General features: G+C 39.9%; 1 protein-coding gene across 1 annotated transcript; it reads right to left on the bottom strand.

The window, feature by feature from the left end:
• Positions 1-8059: 8059 nt before the first annotated feature.
• Positions 8060-18816, bottom strand: LOC143878763 (uncharacterized). The gene is made up of 5 exons (XM_077381003.1): positions 18684-18816; positions 18455-18515; positions 10710-11164; positions 9235-10614; positions 8060-8574 (listed from the first exon to the last, which is right to left on the bottom strand). Exons 1-5 carry the CDS (start codon positions 18814-18816, stop codon positions 8060-8062), a joined length of 2544 nt encoding a protein of 847 aa, XP_077237118.1.
• Between the last annotated feature and the right edge of the window lie 61 nt (positions 18817-18877).

Here is an 18877-nt window from a genome sequence, read left to right as displayed (position 1 = left end):
GAATTCCACACGAAAGAGACTGACAGAGTCGCCACCTAGATGTGGGATCTAGGACCCGAAATTAACCAGAAATCTAGACTCGCTACCTGGTTACGAGAATGGAAGGTATGGGGAGTTATCCGCCACATGCACCATTCCTGCCTGATAATCGGTCTTCGATTCCAAAAGCTAACTCTTTTAAATTTATTTTAAATGGCTCATTCAACTCTATGTTAAAGTGCGAACTAAGTGACATGCATCCTAAAATCTAATTTCAATGTGAATCCTAAATGTGTATCTTGATTTATTAATTTGTCTGGATTCAATCTAAGTGAAAGTTCTCCTAAAATTCTAATTTCATGGAAAGTCCTAAGTGATTTGATTAAGCATTTACAAGAAAATTAATATACAAAACACCACAATTTGTTGTGGTGCCGACTCGCGGTTGGTATGCCATCAGACATCCAAGCTGCCTACGTACCCAAGCCTCACTGGGATCAGAGTCGACGTAGTTCGGTGCACCTAAGCTAAGCTACTTATGCCTAACTCAACTAAGACACCGATCTAGACTGGATTGACTGTTTCAACAGTTTTAAGGGGAATTATTTAATTCAAGTTGAGGATTTTATTATCTTAGGATTTCATCTAAGATGCTATATGATTCTTATCTAAATGCAAGTTGTCCCTTAGACTAATGCAGGTTTGCCTACATCTTAGTTTACTAGGCTTGTCTTAGGAAAAGATCGGGTGACTAGTGCAACTAGACCTATGGTACGGTTGCTATCCATAGCAAGCGTCTGTGATGAGGCTGGACTCCTAACTCTAGGACTCCTTAAAACCTAAGACTCCCTAAAACCTAGGACACGACATGACGTAAGTGTTCCTAAATTGGGCTCTAATGGTTCTTACGATGGAAACCGCGATCCAACGGTTTGGAAAGACACAAGACAAATCGATTTAAGCTCTTGAAGTTAATGAAAAAAAGGATGGAAGAGATGATGAAATGATGTGAGGGAATGAGAAAGATTGAGAAAGGTGCGACTGAACTTGGGAGTGCCAAATTGCCTACGTACCCCGTGATGGGGATCAAGCCACACGTAGTTCCGCTGGCGAGGTTGCTTGGATTTTGGAAGACGGAATTGGTATTTGGATCAGGAATCGGGTTTGTATTTGAGCATTGGACTTGAGATTCAGAAACATTGATTTAGCAATGGGATTTTGGAATTGGGAATTTGCATCAAAGAATTGAGTACATAGGAATCATCAAGGGTTTGAATTTTGGGAATTCAAAATGGGCGGGCTTATGAGATTCGGCCAAATGGATTCAGACATGGGGCTCAGATTGTGTTGGGGTATGACTTGGTTGGGCAAAAGAGAGGAAGTTCTGTTAGGTGTAAAAGGGCATTAATAGAATAGGGGAATGACTCGGTTGTGACATGGAAGGCCGCAACTTGGTCGAATGCGACTCGGTTGCATTGGGATGGGTTGATTAAGGAATTGGGTTGAGTCAACTAAGGGGAGAGTCCAATCGGTTAAAGAGGTTGAGCATACTCGACTAGAGAGTTAGGTCAACCCGACTAGGGAGGTTGGCTAGGGTTGGCTCAGTTGAGCTGGGTTGGGATCCCACTTGGTTGGATTGTATTGGAGTGGTTTGACTTCAGCTGCAAGTGGCTTGGTTGGGTTAGATTTAATGTAACCAGGTTTATGGATAAATGATGTGCCTCAGTGAGCGGACAAAGATATGGCTTGGGTTGATGTGGCTTGGGTTGATGTGGCTTGGTTGAGTTGTGCTAGGGTAAGGTTTTAGGTATGGTTAATGGTTAGGTTAGATTGGATTAGTGGTTAGGGTCAAGTGAGTTGGGTCTAAGTTAGGAGCAAACCAGAGACTAACCATGGTCTCACCAGGGGGAAGCAGGGTACGAACTAGGGTGCGGACCAGGGTGCACCAGGGTGCGAACCAGGGTGCGGACAGGGTGCAACCATTAGCGAACCTGGGCGCAACCAGGGTCCGAACCAGAGATACAAGTCGGGTTGGGTTTGATTAGGTTGGGCAGAATCTGTAGAAGATGGTGGTGGGTTTTGAAATGAGTTTGGGGAAAAATGGCAGAGGGTGGCCGGTGGTGACGATGGCCGATGGAGATGAGGGTGGAGAGGACAGTCGTGGGTCGGATTCCGGTGGGCGCCTGGGATGGCAGTGGTGATGGTGAAGAGGTGGCCGTGGGAGAGGGAAAACGAGGTAGGTTTGAAGAAGATGAAGAGGTGTGGGTGAAGATCGGAGGTGTAGTTGCAGAGGTGGTGGGGACGGAAGAAATGGGGTTTAATGGAGGTACGGCGGCTGTGATGGTGGAAATGGTTTGGATGGGGTACGGTTGCAGCCGACGGAGGTGAGTTTAGGAAATGATGTGGGTTTGAGGGTGGCTGAGAGAGGTTGTGGAGGTGGTTTGGGTGCGGTCGCGGCTTGGAGGTGGGCGGCTGTGAAGGAGGTGGTGGTGGCCGGTGGAGAAAAATAAAAACACAAATGAAGGAGGTGGTCGGTAATGGTGGAATGAAATGGGTTTTGGCAGAGGGTTTTGTTGGAAGGGAAATGGAGGTGGGGATTGTGGATAAAAGGGGAAGATGGTGGTGGAGATTGAAAACGAGTTTGGAGGGATGGCAGAGGGTGGCTGATGATGGTGGAGATGAAGGTAGAGGACGGTGGTGGTGGCGCCGGATTTTCGAAATGTAAAAATGGGTTTCGATTTTGGGTTTGGGGTGGAGACGGTGGCTGGCGGTGGAGGTTGCAGAAAAAGGAAAGATGGAGGGGGAGGTGGCAGTTGTGGGTTTTGGGTTTGGGGAGATGGTGGAGGTACGGTGGTGGCCGGAGATGATGGTTGATTTGCTGGTTTTTATGGTGTGCTGGTGGTAGTGGTGGTGCCGGTGGAGGTTGCAGAAAAGAGGGTTCCACAGATGTGGGTTTAATGGGGTCTGCAAAAACAAGGTTTGATGGTGGGTTATGGCTGGCTGAGATGGTAGTGGTGATGGTGGTTGGGCGAATGATGGATGGAGAAGGGTCTGTTGAGATGGGTTTTGGGTTGTTGGGTTGACGGAGATGCAGAGGGAGTGGCGGCTGGTGGAGGCAAGGCCGAAGGTGGAGGTGGAGGTGGATATGTGGAAGGTTGATGGTGGTGGTGGCCGGAGATGGAATCTCCTCCCTCTCCCTGATTTTTTTTTCTTTTTCTATTTTTTTTCTATTTTTTTCTTTCTTTTTTCCTCCCCGGTTCCTCTGCTGTTTTTCTCCCACTGGTTCTCCTGTGGTTCTCCTCTCTCCTCCCTCTGCTGTTTTTTTTTTCCACTCGTTCCCCTTCTGCGAAAGATCAGAGCTCTCCTCTTGAGTGAAGAGGCTCATCATGAGGAGAAGAAATCACTTGAGCTGCTGTCCCCCCCTTGTCCCCCCAAAATTTATCATATCATCATTGCCTTGAATTAAAAAAAAACGAATTAAGAATTCTCTTCTCATGACGAGTATGAGAAAGTGGGCCACCCCAAAATTCCACTCACTTCCCATAATGATGGCACTCTTCACTCTCTTAAATAATCCACTAACCGGCATCATTGCCCTTGACTATCATCATACAGAGAATAGGAATTAGACCCCACCAAATTGAGTGCCATCCTAATGACCGAATGCATGGTGGGCCCAACTCAATTCAGAACAATTCTCAAATCCTTTCGTAGGATGATCATAACCGTACAAGTGACAACCCTTAATGTAAATATGCTGCAGCTCTAGAAATCAGCCCCTTAGGACAATCCAAACCGTCCGAATGATGGGCCACAATTGATGATCTTGACCGTTCAAATAGTGGGTTGCGATGTGATTTAATTTATGCTCCGCTAATCAATCCTATGGGCTGATCCACACCATCCAATGGATTAACCACGCCCTATAGATCTTCTTCATTAGATGATCCAAACCATCCAATTGGTGGGCCGCAATGTAAATTAGTTGTACCCTTGAAATTATCTCCGTAGAATGATCCATCTTGTTCAATTGATGGGCATCCATTTTATTTTTCATAATAATGGGCCCATGCCAGACGAAATACGCCATGCCCTCCATGGATATTGGTTTCGTTTATGCCTTTCATCAAAACAATATGTGGACCTCCCTGTTTGATCCAAATCTAAACAAATGCCCAAGGTGGGCCCACCAAACGGATCCAAATTCTCTCTTGCTCGGATTCTCATGAATAACCGAAAAATGCAAAACACAGCAGAAATGATCGGAAAGATTGAGAAAGCATAAGGGACAGACACGGGAATGGAAAACACTGAAACCCGACAACGACAAACTAACTTCTTTGTTGATTAAGGCGGAGCAAAATGGGGTGTCTACAATAGCCAATACGAAGATTTTCCAATCCCCTCAAAGACTCGAGAGTTTCTCTCTTTCCAAATCACCCACCATGTTGCAAGTAGACAAATATTTCATAAGACTTTGCCTATCTTCTTCCACGGCACAAAGTCTCAATGATGCATCAACTCCGGAATAGAACATGGAGAAATCCAACTAATGCCAAATCTCAGAAATATAAAACTCCATATCCAACACGAGAAGGAGCAATGCATGAAAAGATGACCCACAGATTCACCATGATCCAAGCAAAGGGGGGAATGGTCAATAAGCATCATATCACGCTTCCGAAGGAAGTTAATCGTTTAAATTTGATCGCGACAAACCGCCCACCCGAAGATACCAACTCTAGGCGGGCAATGAAATTTTCATACCTTGGTTGAGATAGAGGATACATCGCAAGGCAACAAGCTGAAATAGAAAGATTTGACAGAGAAAATACCAGAAGATTCCGCAGTCCATACTCTTTTATCCAAACCGCTTCTCTTAATATAGCATCTGTCTAAAAGCTTAAGAAATTGAAAAACTGACTCCAATTCCCGATCAAAGAAATTCATTCTAAACTTAGGGGACCAAACTAAACTACCCCCATTTCGGTCAAAACAATCACAAACGAAACCCTCTTTCTCAACAGCTACATTATGTACATCCGGAAATAAATACATAAGAGGCATCCGCACACCACACATCACTCCAAAATTAATCCGATCCCCCAAATAAACTCTAAATTTATTACTCATGTTAAATGCATGTGACATTTTCAATATGTATTTTCCGGTGGAAGGTTAACCGGTGTTAAACGCATGTGACAACTTATGTATTTTTCCATGTATTTTCTGGTGGAGGGTTAACCGGTGTTATTGGCGGTGGGTTTTGGCTGCAACAATTGGTATCAGAGCATCCAGGTTTTGCACAAGGTGGGGCGAGGAGGCACACTGTGGTTGCCACTCCCCAGCTCTGATACCATTTGTTGGGACCAGAGTAGAACTCACCCTAAAAAGCTAGCCGTTAAGGGGAGGGTGCCCATTCCCTTATAAGCCCATCCACATCCACTTACGTTTCTAATGTGGGATCTTGCTATTGTGTGGAACCCCTCAACAATCTTTGTAGTGGGATTCTGATAGTTTCTTTTAATTGTTTATTAGAATTCTATGTTTAGAATGCAAGGAATAGGATTCCAAGATTTCATGTGGTTGTTGTTTTCAATTAGGAAAGGGGACTCTCCCACACCTTTTTTTTTCAGAGTTTATAAGGTGTATGCTTCCGCCAACTTGGAATAAGGAATGGATATAAAGTTGGCCATATTGGAATAATGAATGAATATAAACTTTTGAAATAAAGATGTTATAAGATGTCTATGGAAGAAGTGACACATGCTCGAGAAAGTGCCATCTTATCAACAGAAGAACTAGAAGCGACAAAAGTGCGGGGAGACTTATAGAGATTAGCGTAGAAAGCTGCATAGGGAATGGGGTGTTTGGTAACACAAGTGGTGCAACTACATTTCCCTTTGTGAATGGCAATCGGTAAATCGGCAGAGTTTTCAAGCGATTCGACTGGCACAGGAACATGAGATACTATAGGAGATGGGGAAGGTACTGCCTGAGGTTTAAGTACCACCTTGCATCCATGTACATACACCATCAAAGTATAATCTAGGGCGCAAGAGTAACTAAAAGCCAACTGAGATGACTAAAATAAGGAACAACAAGAATAGGATAATCCAAATGAGTAGGGATGCTAGGAAAATTACTATGTGAGAAATAAGAAGTTGACTAAAAAAAGGTGACATCAGCAGAAACAAAAACTCTTTTAAGATCAGGGTTATAACACTTGTACCCTTTCTGAGTACGAGAATACCCCAAGAACACACATTTTATAGCCCGAGGATCAAGCTTATCTCGACCTAGAGAAAGTTGGTGAATAAAACGGACACAGCCAAAGATACGAAAAGTGAAAAAACATCAATATTCGGAAAAACACTGAAAAAGGTGTCTTGTTGTTTAGAACCGAGGAAGACAATATGTTAATGAGGTAGCTAACATAAGAATCAGACATAAGAGCCGCATCAGCCTAGAAATGCTTACGAGCCTTCATATGAAATATTAGGCCCCTAGCCATTTCAAGGAGATGTCGATTTTTACGTTCTGCAACCTCGTTTTGTTGTGGGATAGACGTACAAGAGGGTTCATGTAAGATGCCATGTTGGTCCAGAAAAGGTGCCAAGCCAGAACTAACAGAAAGATATTTTTTGGCATTATTTGTACTCAACACACTAATACGAGTATCAAGTTGAGTTAAGATCTCATTTTAAAAAGACTTAAAATAGAAAATAATTCAGTTTTATCTTTCATCATAATTAACCAAGTCATACGAGAATAATCATCCACAAAAGTCACAAAATACTGAAAACCAAACAAAGATGTAGTTCTACAAGGACCCCAAATATCTGAATGAACTAGATGAAAAGGACTTTCAACTCATAAACCTAGACGGGGATGGACACCCTATGGTGTTTCCCAAGCCAACATGATTGATACTGTAGGAGGAACAAAACCAGTAATGGAGAGCTTCAACTTCTCTGCTGAGGGATGACCAAGCCGACAGTGCCACAAATAGGATGAAGAAGTAATCTGAAGAGTTGTACTATCCACACTTAGGCAGTAGAGACCCCAGATTCATGCCTTCCACCAATCTTCCTCTGTCTTGAGATCCTGTATAACACAATAAGAAGGGAAAAAAGACACAGTGCGGTCAAGAGATTTGGTTAATTGGCTTACAAAAAGTAAATTAGACCGAAATTTTGGAACACATAAAACATACGATAAAGTGAGATCAGAAGTAGGTTGGGTTTGTCTAATCTCAGATACCTGAGATGTGGACCTATATGTTAACGTTGACACTGAAGTTGCTGAGGCCTCCTCCCCTGATGCAGAATAATTTGCATACATTGAAGGTCTGCCATATGGATCCCAACAATAGTCCACAATGTGACTGTCTAAACCACAATGAGAAAGAAATTTCTGCCCACGGCCAAACCCATAGTCATCTCCATCAAAACTGATGCGTATTGTAGGCCCAATAAGTGGCATCTTTTCCCTTTAGAACTTTTAGGATTTTATTTTCCATGTCATTTAGCTTCTAGGATTTTTCTTTCCATGTTTTAGTTTTTAGGAATTTTATTTTTTATGTTATTTTATTTCTAGGTTCTTACTTCTACACTTCCCTTCTTCTACTCTTATTCTCTTCCCCTTCTTCTTTTCTTTTCGACTCTATCTTCTATCCCCCCTGGATCACATCAATTCCTGGATCACATAAAAAACCATCCAATTTGCCACCTTGAGCACGCACTGGATATCCAACGTTTTCTTTTCCTTTTCAGCATGATAAGGATGCATGCAAAAACAAAGAGAGAAACCAGAATAGAACTTTGAATAAGGTTGTACGGAATAAATTAACCTTGGTAATTTATATTATTCATGGTTTTCGGAATACAATATATCTGAATCTCCACAATCGGTCACAAAATTATTAACGTACCTAAAATATAGAAAACCGAAATGAGTGGGAAGAGAAAAAGCTAGAGGCCTTTTTATAGATTGAAAAAGATAAAGAAATATTTACCAGAATATGAAAAACAAAGAAATATTTGCCATTTTTCTTTATACTAAAAAGATCTTGGAAGAATTATGGAAGTTTTTCTTGGTGGTTCAATCCCCAATGAGCATATATCCAAAAAATATCTATAGATAACAATATCTTGACAAGGTTAGATGCACCATTACCTAATAATGAGGCAACTTTTGGTTTCTTTGCATGGATTCCAACCCCAAGAAATGTGTCTCTAATCGCATTCAATACAATGGTAACATCTCTCATTTTCATCCGTGCTGTTGGTGATTCCAGAGAACACGAGACGCCAATACCAATTATAAAAAGCGAGCATTCCTGTATTCTATTTCTCAGTTCACTGCAATTATTTTCACTGTCCGTAGATTCTTCTTCTTTCTCGTCTTTAAGCAACAGAGGATCAACGATCTTTGTAACTCCCGTGGGTAAGGCCATCTTAGCGAATTTATGAAGGCTTAGACCGTCCTTAAAAATTTCATCAGTTGGACTCTTTCCTGTAAACATCTCTAATAAAAGTATCCCGTAACTGTACACATCCCCATGCGTAGACACTTGGCCTCCGATACCATACTCTGCAATTCACATCTTTTTTCTCGTTACAATTGTAATGAGTAAAGGAGGACCAAGATACTTGGGCAATTCAAAAAAAAAAAAAAAAACAACAACAACCACCACCAAGATACTTCAAGAACTTGGGACTTAAATGTCTTATTTAGAATTGTCAGGGCTATGTTCACCATTTTTTAAAAACATAGAAAGCATATGAGCATGAAGGAAGTTCCTCCCACTAGTTCCAATTCCTGTGGTATGAAGTGGACAAGATGTGGATTGGAGATGAACAGATGCTAAAGGGAGCACAGGATATAGCTAAAAGGAATAAAATATCCCAGTCAAAGAAAAATTAATATTTGTTGCCCACTAGAAATAGAAAATTAATGGATGAATGAGACTGTGATTCTTGAAGTAAACATTAATCTAATAACAAGATGGATTAATTGATTCAATTGAAATATATTTAGCCGTATCAGTTAGCCTAGCTTATGTCCATCATCATTTGACCTTTCAATAGAAAGCTTCTATTATTACTGCAGTTGTTGGTCTAAATTACGGTGAGTGTGTTGATGAATGTAGAAGTATCTATTTTGCTGATTTGTCCGATTTTCATTGACCAACGATGTAACAAATTCATTAAACAAATCTTAAAACTTAAAAAAATTGAATGAAATTCTTACCTGGAGCGACATACCCAATCGTTCCCTTTATGCCAATTGAGCTGGTCTGATTTAGGGAATAACTATTAATAGTCTTAGAAAAGAAGCTTGCTAACCCAAAATCAGCAACATGGGCACTCATGTCATCATCAAGAAGGATGTTGCTTGGCTTTATATCACAATGGATGAGTGGTATTTGGCATTGGTGGTGAAGATAATCCAGTGCAGAAGCTACATCAATGGCCGCATTCAGTCTCTCAATGAAGTTCAAGTATCTGAGTGAATCCTGTCCGTCTGATTTTGGATGCAACCACTTCTCTATACTCCCATTTGGCATGAATTCGAAAACTAGAGCTTTGAAATCATTTCCTTTAAAATCCATGCTTGAGCAGGAACTTATGATCTTTATGAGATTTCGATGTCTGATATTTCTCAAGGCTTTACATTCATCCATGAAACTCTTCAAAGCTCCTCGTTGTTGAAGGTTAAATACCTTCACTGCAACAGTTGTTTCTTTGCCATCGAGAATTCCTTTATATACAGACCCAAAACTTCCAGTACCTATCAAATTGGTTGGAGAGAAACCATCAGTTGCTTTATAGAGCTTTGCATAAGAGACCCTTAAGTATTGATCATTCTTGCCAGGTTCACTGTTAGGCAGCCTTGGCTTTCCCTTCCAGTACCATATAGTAACGAAACATGATAGTAGAATCAAACATAATACTGTAGTAGTAACTAGAACTATTATTTTTAGAGCAGGATATGAACTCTTTTTGTATGGGGCATGGATGGTGCATGCAGGCAATTGCAGTTCTGAGACACCCCCACAGAGCTTAGTATTCCCGATGATTGAAATTGCACTTGCATTTTTGAACACCCCTTCTTTTGGTGCTTCACCCTCAAACTCATTAAAAGACAAATTTAGATATTGCAGAAAAGGTAAACCCCCTAAGTATTTTGGAATCTCCCCAGACAAATTATTGTATGCAAGATTGATGTCTTGAATAACTTTTAAATTACTCAATGATGATGGAATTGTTCCTTCAAAATGGTTTCTGTCCATGTAGAGGTATTCCAAAGTTATACAATTACCAAGAGTGTTAGGAATTACACTTGACAGCTTGTTCTTAGACACATCTAATCCCCTAAGATTTTTCAAGTTACCCACTTCCATTGGTAGGGAGCCAATAAAAGAGTTATGAGCTATACTGAGGGAGGTTAGCCGGGAGAGACTAAGAACTGGTTTTGGTATAATACCATTTAGGTTATTTTCAGAAAGGTCCAACACTTGTAGTTGATGACAGCTAGCCAGTGTCAATGGTATGCTTCCTTGTAGACTGTTTTCTTGTAAGGAAAGTATACTTAGTAAAGTGAGGTTGCCAAGGGACGATGGAATCTGCCCTGATAGTCTGTTTAGAGCAAAGGACAATAACTGCAACCTCTGAAGCTTCCCAATTGCAATGGGAGTACTTCCAGTAAAAAATTCCACTCCATACCCAGGGTGTCTAAGCCGACGAGATTTTCAATCCATGAAGGGATGCTTCCATATATTTCGTTATATCCTATAGTTAGTGCTGTAAGCTGACTTGACAGGTTAACCAAGGAGTTTGGCAATGCACCTCTTAAATTGTTTGTGTCTATGCTCAATGCTTCTAGGCTGGTACAGTTGGATAAAGAAGTGAGAAATTTCAAATCATCATCATGTCCAGTTCCGAGCTTATTGACTTCGACGTTAAATTTAATAAGACCCTGCAGGTTTCCCAGATTCATAGGCACTGATCCACTAAGATAATTATCGGATACATCAAGCAGTGTAAGCCTCGAAGCATTGGATAATGAAGCTGGAATGGGTCCTGTAAACTGGTTCAGTCCCACAGTAAATAATTTGAGATTGGGAAGAGTGAGGCCAATATCCGATGGAAGGCCAATATCCGACTGGTTCAGTCCCCAACTAGTTTTTCACTGAAATGGAATTTACAGGAACCTTATGCAGGAGAACACAAGCCGAATGCACTATGATATCCTTTTAAATGAAATTGATCAAAGTAGGATGAATTTGTCAAAATAATGATAATTTTCAGAAGAATAACTATACCGTAACCTAGTTGGGGACCTTGAGTGGAACCGAACAAATAGCTTCTTAACACATTAGAATCTTTTCCTTTATTTTTGGCTTTTTTCTCCATGAAAATGGCAAAAGTACCCTCCCATGCCATGTGTCATGTGGGGATTTGATAGGTTACACTCCGCCCCACTCTCTATACATAGCAGCACTCTTTTCAGAAGTATAAGAGAAATAGAAGCAAGCATAGTAATGGTCTCGATACAACGGCAAGTACTCACAATAATGTCACGAAATGATATTCAAATAAGGGAAATGATATCTGCTCCAAGTGTTTCGATAAACATGCTCTCCACTTGTTTGTCGTGTAGTATTTAAAGGGTAAGTCCAATCTCTCACAAAATTAGCAAAGAGAGGCACAAGGTGAGTTAATGATTTTCACTCAAATGATGTTCCAACTTCCAAGTATGTATTAAAGTGTGTTAAAATTATCAAAGGGTTTTGAGAACCCTTTTTACTTGCAAAAAGGCCAAAACTAGCTGATTGGACATCCCTAACAGCTAGTAGTTAGGCAAATAAAAAAAATTCCTCAAATACGCAGGAATTCCTCAAATTCATATCTCCCTATTTTCTTATCGGATTTCGACGTTCTTGTGCTCCATGGAAAGATAAGAGAGTATTTTCTGCTAAAAATATTTCAAAATTATTTGAAAATTCTCTAGACCCATTATCCATAAGATCAACGCCTATGGTCAACCAAGAAAGTACCATTTTGACACTTTTTCATTTTTAAGCTCTCTTTGGCACTTGGGCTTTGGGTCTACTTGATTTTTATGATTCATTTAACTTGTTTTGGTCTTAATTGAGTGCCCCTCTAAGGAGTTCTAAGTGCGGGATATGGATTTTGCAATCTAATTCAACTAAGACTTTAATTTTTGAATTGTGTTTTCAAGTCTTCGAGTTGATCTTCTCATCTTAGATCTCTATTTCTTTGGCTTCCTTTATCTTCAATCAAGCTCCATTATCTTGATCCAAGCTTATCGACTTTGAACGTTAGATGAATCTACCACTTAAACATCTAACACAATTAGTATACAAAATCACTTGTATTTGGAATCATCAGAACACGATAGAAAATTGCCAAGGGTTGAACCATTGGGCTTACAATTGTAAATGTGACTTTCTGTTTTGTCGTTTTACATATGAAAGTAATGATAAAATAAGGGCGGTGGTAAATTCACTCCTTTGAAAGATAAATTCACCACCTTTACCAATTGTTGATTACAATACGTTACAATGTTGTATTGACGTCTCTCTCTCTCTCTCTCTCTCTCTCTCTCTCTCTCTCTCTCTCTCTCCATGAACTCTTGGTGGGGCCTAACAATTGAATTGTTTAGATCTTTGAATAAGCGAAGCCCGCCCATACTTATTCTCACAACCAATACTCTCTCTCTCTCTCTCTCCCCGAACTCGGATTCTTAAAGGAGCCCAACAATGAATGGTTTAGATCTTTAAAGGAGGGCACTATAAAAAGTGTATTTTATTTTAAAAATCAATTGAGCCAACATGCTTCGAATATCCAAATCGTTCATTTGTTGGGCTCCAACGTAAAGAGGCCTTACCCATAGAATCATATTTGTAGGATGATCTAAACCCTCTGATTAGTCTCTACAAATCGGAGAGTTATTATCATCATATGGAGATATTTTTTGGGAGAGGCTCATTTACATTTGATCCCATCATATGAACTATTCGGATTGGAATAACGTGGGGGTGCAATGAGTTTTATAATAAGTATGTGTTATATAGTGTTTGCATGTATTTTTTTTTAAAATAAAATGGGGCCCACCTTGTTCAACGATCTAAACCATTCAGTTGTTAGGCCCAACATAAATACATCGTCCCATGAAAATCATCTCCATTGGATGATCATAACTCTTCCGTTCATAGAGAATTCTATATGGTATAGTTTATCTATGTATTTTTTTAACAAAAAAATAAAGTGGGGCGCACCTTGTTTAAAGATCTAAACCGTTCAGTTGTTAGGCCCGACATAAATACATCATCCGACGAAAATCATCTCCATTGGATGATCCTAACTCTTCCGTCTATGTATAATTCCATATGGTATAATTTATCTACAGATTAGAGGGTTAGGATCATTCTATGGAGATGCTTTTGGGGCATGGTCTAAAATCTTTGGGGCCCAACAACTAAATGATTTGGATCTTCGAACAAGGTCAGCCCCATCCATACTAGTTCTCACAACCAGTGCTCTCTCTCTCTCTCTCTCTCTCTCTCTCTCTAACATTGAATCCTTAATCCTTAATGGAGCCCAACAATGAATGGTTTAGATCTTTGAAGAAGGTGAACACTGTAGAAAGTATATTATTTAAAAAAATCACTTGTAGCTCACTTTATTCGAAGATCCAAACCATTCATTTGCTACGGCCCAATGTACATAGGCCTTGCTCCAAAAATCATCTCCCTAAGATGATCCTAACTCTTCGAACCGTAGAGAGTTTTACGAGGGGTCGGCGTATTAAATTGGAGGGTTAGGATCTTCCAATGGAGATGATTTTTGGGGCACAGTCTATAAAGGCTGAGGTTCAACAAATGAACAGTTTAGATATTCTCTTCAAACCCCCCAATGATTTTTCAATAGAATATGTATTATAAGGGATTTGCTAGCGTCCATCGCAGAAGTCATTTTGAGGATGGCATGTTGCATTTGAGAGCAGCCACATAATGAATGAAGACAAAATCTGCTCATACAACATGCCATCCGCAAAATGCCTTCTGCAAGGGACGCTATCCATGTTAGGTGCGAGAGAGAGAGAGAGCTTGCTCTTTCGTGGTGTACATTAAATAAAGTGACAGGGTAAATTCGCACCTCCTGTGGGATAATTCGCACCCTGAACGTAAAAAGCGTTAAAGTCTGCCACTTCAATTCGAGATAAATGGGTGCGGATTATCCTACAGGGGGTGCGAATTTATCATGGCCTTAATTAAATTGGAAGGTGATTGTGTTCAACCGAAGCTTACACGCCGTTGGTTCTTTCTCAAGCAAGGCAAGCTCTGGGGGGCTGAATTTAGTAATTCCAGATCCAATCTTTATAGAACTCTGTTTTCTGTGGATCTTTATATGAGTTTGTTCTTCTTCTTCTTCTTTTCCGTAATTATGTACATGTGTTCTGCTTTGATATTTGAGCTGTTTGGGTTTAATCGTGGTTCCTTTGTATCCTGATTCATAGCTAGGGTTTTAACCCTATGTCTAATCTTTTCTCTGTGATGATATTTGGTGAAAATTTCAATCACATTGTTGCGATTCACGTTGTTCTTTGGATTTCAGATGTGGACATTTATGGATTAATTCCGTCTATGCATGTGATTTATCATGCTGATCTTAAATTAATGGGGCATTTAGGGTTTGCCAAATGTGCTTTATTTTTTGTTAGTAACAATTGTATTTAGTCCCTTTCTATTACTGTGAACATAAGTGGTGTCTAGGTTTTGTTTGAGGAGCATTTTGAGTCTTGAATTCAAACATAGAACTAGGTTTACTAGAAGGAACAAACGTGCTCCTTTAAACGGAAATCTGGTTCGAAAGATGAAGATTGAAATGCCGACCACTTGATTTCGCAGCTTGATCTACCTCAATTTCAATGGTGCTTTTGTGATTCTCCAAATTCTGGAGTTTTCTTTCTATTGAGGCTAACAAATAGTGGGTTCCTCATGCATTTTATAGTGGGTTCTTTCTATTGTGTCCCCCACTCGATCTTGAATCTCATCAAAGAACGGGGCAAACCTCCATGGATATGAGGAAGATCCCCGAACCTAACGAATAGCATTCATTGAGTCCCCTTAAACCATAACTTGATCCAAGGCCTCTCTATCCAGAAGTTTGATACCCTGATGAACTGCTCGCATCTCCGCCTCGCTGGAAACTATTACCCTTATGGGACCCGAGAAGCCCACCTTACCAAACTCGCCTCATCCCTGAGCACACCTCCTATCCCAGTTGGACCTAGGTTTCCCATGCTAGACTCATCGAAGTTGAGTTTTATTATTCGCAGGAGGCTTCAGTGCTTGGGAGCTTAGAATCCCATGCTTTGAACTGAAGCAGATCTCCCCCCAACCGTTCCAAAGCTCCAAAGCGGACACGGACCTGAAACATGGGATAATTTTCACCCAAGATATGGTTAAGGTGATCGGTTTCAAGAAAATAAATGAGGAGGTCTTGACATAGCCTTTGAACACTCGAGGATTCCTTTCTTTCTAAAGCACTCATAACATTGCTAGCAAAGATACATTCCAGAGGATCTTTCCTTCTTCTTTTTCTCTAGGGAACCAATGACCATCCCTCTATCAAACTCTTCTTTTGAGTATGATTGGGCCCTGCAGTGGTATAACCTTGTGAACCCGGCATACTACTGGACATTGATTCTCTCTACTAAGAGATCAACAAGCTTTTCTAGGAATACCCTGCTGTACCAAACCTCCCTAACAGCTTGCTCCACACCTCCCTTGCCATTTTGCAGTGAATGAACATGCGGTTAACTGACACTCGAGCATTCCTTTCTTGACAGTCTTTGAAATTGCCAAAATAACCATCATGACTTCAGTAATTACAACTGAGACATTTTTTGCACTTCTCTTTTAATGGTCTACACATAAATAATCTTTGTTCATCCACCATTTTGAATTGTGGATTTATGTGTTTTTTTTTCATGTATCCATTTTATTTTTGGATTTTCTATATTCGAAATGCCCTCATTATCTTATCCCTTCATTGAATTTCTGCTTTTGGCTCAATATGTTTCTTCATATAGTAACCCCATGCCTAATTCTGTCATCAGATTTCAACTGACCTGACGAGCTTCCATATTTTCCTTCCATGACTCTCACCCCTAAATGATATCCACCCATATTTTTTTTTTGAAAGGTCAACCATACTGGGTTTGATTGTGTCATTCTCAACTGTAGAAAGGAATTAATTCAAATAAAAAGAGTGTGTAATATAGGTATGGGATGTCAGGGACCATTAGCCAAGCCAAAAGTTGCTGCACTCCATAGGGCCCTCTTGAGTTCATCGCAAGATACATTGCTTTATTTTCTTATGTATTTAGAGTTTTAGGGAGAGTCAATGCTGGAGATTTGTTTCTAAATTGGTAAAAGTATGTTCCCAGTGGGATTCTGATAGTTTCTTTCAATTGTTTACTAGAGTCCTACTTTTAGAATTTTAGGAATAGGATTCCAACATTTCGTGTAGTTGTTTCCTATTAGGAAAGAACCCTCCCACACCTTTTTTGAGAGTTTATAAGTTGTAGGTTTCGACCGTATTGGAATAATGAATGGATATAAACTTTTGAAATCTTTGATGCTCTCTCCCTTAGTGCCGCATGGAATAATGGTGTTAGTCAATGGTGGATTCCATTGATCAAGAAACAATATCTCTAGGTGGATTCCTAGGGTTCGACGGTGTATTCTATTAATTTGGTGTGTTTCTTCCTTAGGTGGATTCTTTAAGGGACCAAAGTGGAGCTTTGGTATAATCAATCTTCAATCTTAGTTTATTTAATTAGGATTGCATTTTTGAGCTTTGCTACTCCCACAGACGGTGCTACGGAGTGTTCTCGGAGGTCTCGGTTCGACATTTTGTCAAGATGTTATAGGATATCTATGGAAGAAGTGACACATGTTCAAATAAGTGCCATCTTATTGATGATGGTTGCATTGACAAAGCACTTGGAAGCAAGGATTTAAATGTCTCGGTTTCAACCACCATCGAAACCAAAATTTTCTGGTTTCTGCCGAAATTATGTAAAAAGAAAAGATAATATTTTGGTTTTCCACCGAAATTTTTAAAATTTTGGTAATTTCGGTTGAAATCTTTGTGAATTTCGTTTCGGCCTTGCCAAAACCGAAATATTTCGGCCAAAATTTAAAAAACTATGCTTGGAAGTCTACCTGAAGTTTCAAAGATCCATCTATGTAGTCTATGGGGTTGAATGATTTCAAGCAGGGTAGAATGATGGAACAATCGATGAAGCCAAAAGTTCTCGCATTCCATGAGGCCCACCTGAGTTCATTGCAAGATGAGTTTCTTTATTTTCTTATGCTTTTAGAGTTTTAAGAAGGTTAAAGTAGCTTCCTAGTGGGATTAGGATAGTTTATTTTAAGTGTTTATTAGAGTCCAAAGTTTAATATGTTAGGAATTGGAGTTCGAGATTTAGTGGAGTCGTCTTTTGAGAGTTTATAAGTTATAGGTTTCTGCCGTCTTTTGGAATAATAATATGGATTTTTTAAGCCTTGATGCTCTCTTCCTTGGTGTCTTGTGGACTCAGCATCAGTCAATAGTGGATTCCTAGGGTTCAATGGTGGATTCCATTTATTTGGTGTGTTTCTTAGCTTGATTCCTAAGGGATTCTTTGGTACAATATATCCTCAGTCTAACTTAGTTTATTTGTATAAGATTGTGTTTTATTACTCTTCCCATAGCATGTTCTACATCATGGCAACTGTTCAATTGTAGGAAAGTTGTAATAGCTTCAAGTTCCACAAGCACAGATAAAAAAAGGGATCCCATCTCTTCCCATTGCTGTTACAAGATAGGATCTTAGCTTTGAAGAGGGAATGAGTTACCACCTTTGTCACATAGAATAAGTTACCACCTTTGTCACGTCGTCTTAGATTTACGTCTACAACCGGATGCCATTTTTTTGTAATGCACTTTTTGAGTCATTTTTTTAAGAAAGTAACTTACACCATGACCCCCTATCCCGACGATTCTACACTTGGTTTGACCCCTTGCGTCCCCTCGTTCGTGGTGAAAAATCAAGAATCGAACACATCCTTCGAAGATCAATCAAATGTCCGAAGAATTCGAACAAGCTTCAGCAGCCACCGTCATCATAAGGTCCTCTAGATACATAATTCTTCAAACTCTCTTAGCACTTTCCTTTATCCTCTAAGGGGCTGTTTGGATGCAGGGAAATTTTTTATTGGAAAATGAATTTTCCAGCATTTGGTTAAGTCATTTTCAATTGAAAAAAATTTCCAAAATATTTTTTCCATGTTTTCTAGGAAATTGCAAACCTACTAGACCTGGATTTTTTTTCATGGAATAATTTTTTCTCAACTCTTTTTCGTTACATCGAAATGACTCCTAAGATACACCAGCCTCTACTATACCTAAGCATGACATCTGCAGGGTCTAGAAAATAGGAAGATATAGTGCCTAAGAAAACATGAAACACATCAGAAATAAACAACTTGAGTGCTGGCCTCTAACAAACTCATTATTACAACTTGGCATGATACAACACATTTTAAGAGACATTAATTACTAAGAGACGCTTGAAAAATGGAAACTTATTCCTAAGAAATTCTAGAATGGTCATTTTACCAAACTTTTGAAGGCCTAAGACCCCATACTTAAAACCCAGAACTGTCTCCATCAAAAGGATCCGATTTGCCACCTTGAGCATGCTCTGCATATCCAACTCTTTCTTTTCCTTTTCAGCATGATAAGGATGCATGCAAAAACAAAGAGAGATACCAGATTAGAACATTGATTAAGGATGTGCGGAATAAATTGAC

The sequence above is a fragment of the Tasmannia lanceolata genome, unplaced genomic scaffold, assembly GCF_043159265.1.
Source record: "Tasmannia lanceolata isolate RefF3 unplaced genomic scaffold, GAP_Taslan_0.1 ptg000006l, whole genome shotgun sequence".
Taxonomy (NCBI): Eukaryota; Viridiplantae; Streptophyta; class Magnoliopsida; order Canellales; family Winteraceae; genus Tasmannia; species Tasmannia lanceolata.
This window is presented reverse-complemented; position numbering and strand designations above follow the sequence as displayed.